Below are 9,598 nucleotides of genomic sequence, written 5' to 3' on the forward strand. Positions count from 1 at the left end.
TAACACCCACTTATCATAGTTCTCTCTTGTCTCCTTCCATATATCACACTCTCGGTCTCTCTCTTCTCCATCACCATAGACATCGATCGACATCATCTCTTTAATGGATAATGCATTACAACATTGCATTCAGGACTGAAAAATACTTTTATTTTTATTAAAAAATATGATTCGTTGTTGGGATGGGGATGAGGCAGGGATACCAAAATTCGACGGGGACGGAGATGATATTCAATTTCTCATCCCCGTTGATTATGGATATGGTAACAAAGAAGGTCATATGTGTCTACATCCCACCACATTATTAGACAGAGTCAACCGTGTCACTTAATGTGAGAAGGGGGGTATGTTTGTTAAAGGGAGATTTTTTCACACAAATTTTCAACACTACTGGTAGTATGTGTGTGAGTTATAAATTGTGACATCGATTTTCATGTTAGTTCATGTCTGTCGAATTCACATTTTGGTCGGCAACTGTTGCGTAAGAAAGAGAGAGAAAGAGTCTTCATCTCTACTTAAAACTTTGCAACTCTTTCTCACTCACCACTCTTCTTTTCCTTTCTCTTCTCTCTCTCTCTCTCTCTCTCTCTCTCCTTTTTCCTCATCCACACCTTCACTTTCTCTTCACAACAATCTCACCCTTCTTCATTCTAAAAACATGTTTGTAGTTATGGATTCCATGGAAAAAACCTCTGAAAAGTGCTTAGATTCACAACTATGGCACGCATGTGCTGGCGCCATGGTTCAAATGCCACCACTCAACACAAAAGTCTTCTACTTTCCACAAGGTCATGCAGAACATGCTCATAACAAAGTTGATTTTTCCAAAACCCGTGTTCCACCTCTCATCCCTTGTAGAATCTCTGCTATGAAATACATGGCAGACCCTGAAACTGATGAAGTCTACGTCAAAATGAAACTAACTCCTTTAAGAGAAAACGAGTTAGATTTTGAAGAAGATTGTTTCTTTGGAAACAATGGCTTAGAGAGTCAAGAAAAGCCAGCTTCTTTTGCAAAGACATTAACACAATCTGATGCAAACAACGGTGGAGGTTTTTCTGTTCCTAGATACTGTGCTGAGACTATTTTTCCTAGGTTGGATTATTCAGCAGAACCACCTGTTCAGACAATTATTGCTAAGGATATGCATGGACAGTGTTGGAAGTTTAGACATATATATAGAGGAACACCAAGGAGACATCTTTTGACAACTGGTTGGAGTAATTTTGTGAATCATAAGAAGCTTGTTGCTGGTGATTCAATTGTGTTTTTGAGAGCAGAAAATGGAGATCTTTGTGTTGGTATAAGGAGAGCAAAGAAAGGTGGAATTGGTGGTGGAACTGATCAGTTTTCTAATTCTTCTAGTACTTGGAACCGTGTATCACCTTTGTTTGGTGGTGTTGGTTCTGGTTTCTTGTGTGGAAATGATAACAGAAAAAATGGTTGTGATGATTTGATGGGAAAAGTAGGAGCTGAATCTGTTGTTGAAGCTGTAAATTGTGCTGTTAATGGAAGATCTTTTGAGGTTGTGTATTATCCAAGAGCTAGTACTCCTGAATTTTGTGTTAAGGTTTCTTCAGTTAAATCTGCAATGCAAATTCAATGGTGTTCTGGTATGAGATTCAAAATGCCTTTTGAAACTGAGGATTCTTCTAGGATTAGTTGGTTTATGGGAACTATTTCTTCTGTTCATGTTCAAGATCCAATTCGTTGGCCTGATTCTCCTTGGCGCCTTCTTCAGGTAATAATATTATTATTATTATTATTATAGATTTTTCATATTGCATCTTTCATTGATTCTGAGTCAATTCTGACTAATAGTTAAATTACATCTTCAACTTTTGACTATTTCTTTTCTATGTAAAAAGTTAGACAATCATGTATTGTACTGTTGAATTCAGTGCATCAATAAAATAAGATGGAACAGTTTACATTTTGTCAGATTAAGATGATTTTTCTGATACAGATTACTATTAGTTTATGACTTTTATTTTATTAACTAAGCACATCATTTCTGTTGCATTTCTTAGTATTAAATAGTTACTGCATAAAAATTTACTTACTGTGTCAGATGTGTATGAGTATGAGTTGTTAAGCAAAAAATACTTTACATTTGTTTCTATAAATAGAACTGTTAATGATTTGAATCATGATAGGAAAGTTGCAAATAATTTCAACTGTTAGTAAGTCTTATCATGCTGACAATTGTTCCTACTAGTACTATCTACCATAGTTGCTACTTGCTACAATTTGGTACTTCCTTTCCTTGATAGAAAGAAAGTTATTAAGTTTGTACCTACTTAATTTGATTAAAATAATCTAAAGATTGTTCTAAATTTCTTGTATATGATGAAATATTTTTCAGGTAGTGTGGGATGAACCAGATTTACTTCAAAATGTGAAATGTGTAAACCCTTGGTTAGTTGAATTAGTCTCAAACATGCCAAATTTCAATCTCTCACCATTCACACCTCCAAGAAAGAAACCAAGGTTTATCCAAGATCCATATTTTCACCTCATGAATCAATCATCATCACCATCAATCTCCAACATTAATCTTCTCAATTACACAAAATCTTCTCTCTGTAACATTCAAGACACTACCACTAATAGTTCTTTTGCATCAAGCATACAGGGAGCCAGGCATGCTCAATTTGGACCAAATTATAATAATCCATCTGATTTAATTCCCTTCAACAAGCTACTACAACAAGACATGTTTCTTGGTAATTTGTCATTGTCAAGGTTTAATCAACAACAACCTATAACTAGGCCTCCTTATGGACCCTACAAGAGTATCAATAACAATAACAACACTAAGACCAATGTTGACTTGTCTTGTTTGTTGAGTGTGGGAAATTCTGGTCAAAGTTTTAAGGAATCCAATATTGAAGCAAAAGCACCCCATAACCATAACCATATTTTGTTATTTGGAAAAATCATTCACACTGAACAAAACAGTTCAAATATTTCAAAGAGTGATTCTGTTTCTGAAGGAACTTCTTTGAAAACATCAAATGCTTCTTCTTCTGATCCAGTTGAGAATTCTTCTGATGGAGGCTCTCCTTGGTATAAGGATCAACAACACAAGTCTGATCTTGTTGGAACAGAAAATGTTACTACATTGTGTATGGCTTCATAACAAATTCAAATGATTTTCAAGACATCAAGGAACCTAGCTAGCTAATTATTATTCTTAAACACTTTCTTATGTTGTATGATTTCTTGTTTTTCCATATTGCATAATTCTCCTATTAGGTGCAAGTTAACAAAAATATTCCTCATTTTGTTCCAAAAAAAAAAAATTAGTATTATGTTTTTCTTGCAACTGAATAAACCCTTTGATGAACTAAAGGGGTAATATTTTTATTAACTTGTACTTGTTTAAGGCAATGAGGGAAAATTCCTCTTCCAATTGTGGGATTATGTAACTATGAATGAATTTCTATATCAATGATATTTTTTTATCCTAGAGAATTGTCTTTGATTTTCTTGATTAAATGTTCATGTTTCTTTAGCTTTTTTTTAACTTGTGAAATGTGAAGGGTGATGATCTCATCAAGAAAGAATCTAAACAGAAAATGAAGTGTATCTTAGGTTAAATAATATAATTAATTTTGAAACACTATTATTGAGTAAAATTGGCTTTGACTCAAGAATTAATTTTATGTTGAATTAGAATTTGGAGTTTTTAACTTTAGAATTAACTTTTAAAATCAAGTTAATTGCTTCTCACTTTTACATGAATACTATATTGAAAGATAAATCACTTTTTTTTTTTTTTTTATATTGAAAGATAAATCTCTTTTATCAAAAGTTAATTTCACAAATTAATTCATTCAAATTCAATTTACAGCACTAACAGTCAAACACACAAATGGGTGTGTTTCATCTGCAACACAGTAAGTATCATGATATAAATTGTCAAACACACATTTGATGAAGACAAAAATTTTAATTTTTGTCATGTCTATTGCCTTCAAGTTGTCTAAAAAAAATATAACTTTGAAGGTAGAATTTGAAATTTTTGACTTTTAAACAGATTTTTAGTTGCAAATTTGTTGGTCAATATACTTTTACAAGAATATATATATCTAATTTAATTCAATCAATTTCAACTAATTATTTTTACAAAATACATTTTTACCATGCAGAACCAAACAAGAAATCACTCTCTTTTCTACTCTTAATTTATTTTTCTTTACTACATATAAGTGTTATCTATTTAATTAAAGAAATATTTTTGCTAACATTCTTGCATGAAATTACTCCTTGAAAAAAGTGGTTTTTTGTTTTATTTTTACTAATTACTACTACTAGTACTGTGCAAATAAGGAGAAATGGTCAATTAATTACTTCCCTGTTTTGTAGTTCCATTGGGAGACAGTCTACTACTAATCAGCAACTGCAGTCCCAAATAAAAACAAATAGTGGTAGTACCAAACCATCTTATTTCTTTTATATATTTTTCTTTGATTTTTTTACTCACTCATGCATGGCCCACATATTAGTGATCCCAGTTACGGTCGAGGGATAGATAGGACATTGGAGCATCAAGACAATGATATATCAATTCTTCAAATAAATAAATAAATTGAGTTAAAGTTGAAAATCACAATGTAGGCAAATTTAGTTCTTATTAAGGATTGTAGCAACAAGCAGGAAGTGAAGCTATTATAACAATTTGTTTTTGTTGTAGACTCCGTTGGACACTTTCAATTTTAACCTCACAATTCGACAATAAACCGTGTGCATTAGGTAGAAGAGTATCTAGTTTAAGAATCTCAATTGAACAAAATATAATTAAATAATTATGATATTTTTATTATTATATTAAAAACAACAACCAAAATTTTCCAGCATCAATCGTGTTAGGTACGACTAAAAGCAAAGACAGATGTCCTTTGATGATGTTTTTTGTTTGTTTTAACTATGAACTTATTTTATTACTAAAAAATGTGAAATTTGCAATAGTGAATTATTCCTTCTAAGATGTTACCATTGTGCAGCAACTTTCATCTAATTAATTTCCTTCTAAGAAGTTATTTTATTAGCTAGGCTGTTTGGGATGGTCCAGGGTATTCAATAAAGCAATGATTGTAGTGAATTCTTAGCCTGTCCGTCTTATTAGTCACCTAAAAATAAATGTAGCAACATAAATCAGATGGCATTTGGACAAAACATAAGGACGTGACTTTTCCTTTTGACAAAAAAAAAAAATGAATACAAATCATAGTTGGAATGAAAATTGTTTAATTTAATTGTAAAGGTAGACATGTCTTTATGATTGAATAATGTCCACCGATCGATCAATTGTATAATTTTAAATGGGTGATATTAATAATGTTATTAACTGCTTCTTTTAATGAATAAAAGTGGGATCTTTAAAAAAATAATGAATAAAAGAGGGCTAAGCTCCTTTGTTTGAATAGTAGGCCGTTTTTTTTTAATGTATTGACTGTTTGTGTAGTGTGTCCCTAAGGAAAAAGACACATACATTGAGTGCAAAATTATGCTATAAAAAGGGTTGATAATTTTAGTCTAGCCTGCTTGCTAGTACTAGCTAATAAAAAGACAAGATAAAACCAATATCGTTTTTATTCATTCTATATATATAAAGAAAATATATGATTTTAGGCCCACTTTTTCACTTTTAATTATATCATTAAATAAATTTAACTGTAAAAATATTATTTTGTTGGTGTTATTGACGAAGATAAGAATTTCTATATTATTTGTTATGTTGTTGATATCATCGAAAAAATAAGTATAATTTTTTACAATTTAAAAGTGTAAAATATTTATTATCTATACTTATATTTTAATCAAAGTTTCATAAAAAATATTATTTATAATCTATAATAATTTATATGCATTAATGCAATAAAAATAGCAGACGGAAAGACACAACACTAGTTTAGAATAATGGAAATGATAATTCGTTTGTAATTTTATAAAAACTAAAGTGACTAACAAAAAAATATATTTAAAGACCAAGATAATTAACAAAAATATCAAAATGACTAAAAGTACTCCCTCCATTTCAAAATACATGTCCAAGTCAATCACTACACACATGCCAATGTACAATTTTGACCGTTAATATCTTTAATTATTTAAAGTAAACAATTATAAAAATTTAATATTTTGAAAATATTTGTCGAGACAAATCAAACATCATCTTACATGCTAATATTTGTATTTATATATTAGTTAAAAAAAAGTATGGTCAAAGTAAGTCAAGTGAATAGTGCACATTGCAATAATTGAACATGTATTTTGAAACGGATGGAGTATTTGATAACGTGTTTGTAATTTCGATATATCTAAGAACTATAATGACAACACATCATAAATTGAAGGATCAATATAATTGTTTATCCTTGTAATAATCATTAGTTATTAGAAGTTTTTTGTTGGCATAAATAGTTTTATAGAAGGAGAAAGTATATAAGTTGAATGCTAAATATTAAATACTCTTTGTCCCTAATAATAAGTACATATTTCTTTTTGACATGTATTAAAAAAATAATTAGTTAAGTTTTATGTGTACATTTGGTGTGTAAATACTTTTGTATTGAATATTAATGTGTCTAACTTTAAATTTTATTTTTAAAAAAGGAAATTATTCGGCTTTTTTTTATAAAGAGTGTTTTTGTTTTGGCTTAAACGCACTTTTCACCCCTTAATTATTATAACTTTTGTGGTAAAATAAACTTCATTCATTCAAATACTAAAATTAAGATGTTAAAGACTTAACTCATTTGGTAGGGAAAATGCATAATATATGCAGGGGTCTGGGTTTGAATTCCGGACACCCCACTTCTCTACATTTAAAATGTGTGAGCTCCAATCACTCTATGCTACTTGACCAATAAAAATAATACTAAATTAATGTGCGGATTTTTTGGGCAAGGTTGAAGCCTCCTCAAATAATATGTTTTATCATGCCTCCCCTCCGAATGAACAATGCTTTCTTATATCTTTCGAAGATGGACACTAAAACTTTTTTTTAGAGAATAATTTGTGTTTGTTTTCCCTTGCGTTTTCCTTTTTTTTCTTTTGTTGTTTTGATTAGCATTGTAACAAAAAGAAATACTAAAATTAAGAGAGGCTATGGATTCGAATCTAGCCTAAAAAAGGAAAAATTATTAAATTTCTTTAGAAGAGCTTTGTCATGTCATCCATTGCTATAATTATGCGAAGAAGATACTCGATTCACAATCAAAGAAAAAAAAAATTAAAACTAAGATAATGGAATCACAATGATCACGAGACATAAAATATCTCACATTATGAGAACATTACTAGCTTTAACGAATAATCATTAGTATATATATAAAGTAAGGTTTTTTATGTCACGTGTCACTTTCACGTTTATTTGCAATATTTTTATTATTTTTCTATTTTTTAAAATCAATATTTGAATTGGCGTAAATATCTCAACAAACTTTTGATTTTATCTATTAAATATTTTAGGGTTAATAAGTCTTTACCCCCCTGTAATATAGGTCATTTCTGATTTTCCACCCCCTGTAAAATATTTTTGTTTTGATTTACTCTCCTAATAGGCCAAACAAAAACCAATTTTATTTTTTTTTCAAGAAACTTTCGTTTTGGTTTGGCCTATTAGGGGGGTAAATCAAGACAAAAATATTTTACAAGAGGTAAATCAAAATAAGAATTTTACAGGGGGAAAACCGGAAATGACCTATATTACAGGGGATAAAGACCTATTAACCCAATATTTTACTTTACTTTTTCATTGAATTCCTAATATTTTATGTAGTAGAAATAACACAAATTCATAAAAATTGATTTTATTCTATATGTGTTAATATTTTTACTAAATCCAATTAGTTTTATCTTTATGTGCATCTATAAATTTACGAGTATTTATAATATGGTATATTTTATTATATATGTGTGTATTTATTAAGATATTCATCATATATAAATCTGTGATAAATTTTATTTGCGGATATCATACATATAATTATTTTATCTTCTTGAATATGTGTAACCCGGACAACGCCGGGTAAATACACCCGTACATATACAAATTTCATAGGTGAGAAATGCATGAAACTGACGTTGTTTAAATCAGGCGGCGCTAGGATTGTTAGGGTTGTTGGCAGAAGCCTTTTTCGTCCACCCGCAATCAATTGTAGTAATAAGTTAAAAAAATAAAAAAATGAGCGATATTAATTTACTGACTAATTCCCTCTTTCACTGACTAATTCTGACTAATATGCACTGGCCTTAGGAGTCCTTTTAACCAAAATATATACATAGTTTGAGAGCTAAATTTTACTTTAAAAAGTTGTCCTTATAAGCAAAAAATATTAGTTTACCTAAACATTTTCATCTAACCTTTTTACCAAATCACTGAACTATGTACTTGCCTAATTAAAGAGTCCTCTTTACCAAAAATATATACATATATTGTGTGCCAAATAATACTTTAAAAAGTTCTAACCTTTTTCATCTAGCAAGCTAGCTAGGTTGTATATATTGAGTCAAAAAAAGCAAGCAGGCTACTACTAGGTAACAAGTACATCGTTTTTACTTCGAATAAATCATAGTAGTTGTAATTTTTCTCATGCAGTGCTTCTTTTTTATTGATACTTAGCTAGTAGTTTTGAAATACACGTTTTGATGATCATCAAGTATGGCGCAGTTAGAGGAAAAGAAAATGATCCCTTGGGATCTCAGTTACAGCTTATAACACAATTCCCTCCTCACATGAACTTCATTTTTTGACTTAATTATATGTGTGAATAATTGAATATTATTATATGCGTGTATGTGTGTGAGTGTGATGTTGTTTTATTATTACAATTTCTTCTAGCTAGCTAGGCAAACATTGATATACACGGGTCAAGAAACATAGCTAAATTCAACTAGTTCATGCCCCCAACATCGCCACAATTTGTGTTTTAGTGTTGGACAAAGATTACTATGTACACATTTTAATACTATAAGGTTATAAGTGTTGCACGTGAAATGTTAATTAATGCTGGTTTATTATAATGGCTTGAATTAGTTGGCTAACTCTGCCATGTTATTTTTGGGGATCAAACACAGATCCCAAGTGGTTTCAAGGACATGTTCGTATAAGTCAACTAAAAATGTAAGTATCAAGATTTCCCACTTGCATGGGGATTGTCAAGTTCAGCTGGTTTGATATTTGCTTCAATTATTCAATTTAAAAAACAAGATAACATCGAAATGAACAAGCCTGTTCATATTGGTTGACTCAAAGTTGGTACGCAAAAATAAGTCAATAGCATCATTTTTCAAACATTAGATGTGAATTTGCTTTGGGTTGTCATCTGTCTATGAAGTTGACTGTCTCTTAGCAATTACATTTGATTGAAATATAGAAGTAAAATGTCAATATAGCAACATTTTTTTTTTATGAATAGAGTATGATTTGTATCCATCTATCTATGTTGGTGGATTTAATATCTCTTGTATTTATATCTTATGAATAAAAGAACTGTTTGCTGTTAAAAGAAAATGTGAAGATGACCCATATTATGTAGTTCCTCCATCCCATAGTTAAATTACTTTGACCATTTTTATACATGTTAAA

General features: G+C 30.0%; 1 protein-coding gene across 1 annotated transcript; it reads left to right on the forward strand.

Moving 5' to 3' along the window:
- The first annotated feature begins 436 nt into the window (after nt 1-436).
- LOC11405395 (auxin response factor 16) lies at nt 437-3,474 on the forward strand. Its single transcript, XM_003591846.4, has 2 exons — nt 437-1,741; nt 2,366-3,474. Exons 1-2 carry the CDS (start codon nt 659-661, stop codon nt 3,140-3,142), a joined length of 1,860 nt encoding a protein of 619 aa, XP_003591894.1. The 5' UTR covers nt 437-658; the 3' UTR covers nt 3,143-3,474.
- Nucleotides 3,475-9,598: the final 6,124 nt, after the last annotated feature.

This window comes from Medicago truncatula, chromosome 1 (genome assembly GCF_003473485.1).
Source record: "Medicago truncatula cultivar Jemalong A17 chromosome 1, MtrunA17r5.0-ANR, whole genome shotgun sequence".
Taxonomy (NCBI): Eukaryota; Viridiplantae; Streptophyta; class Magnoliopsida; order Fabales; family Fabaceae; genus Medicago; species Medicago truncatula.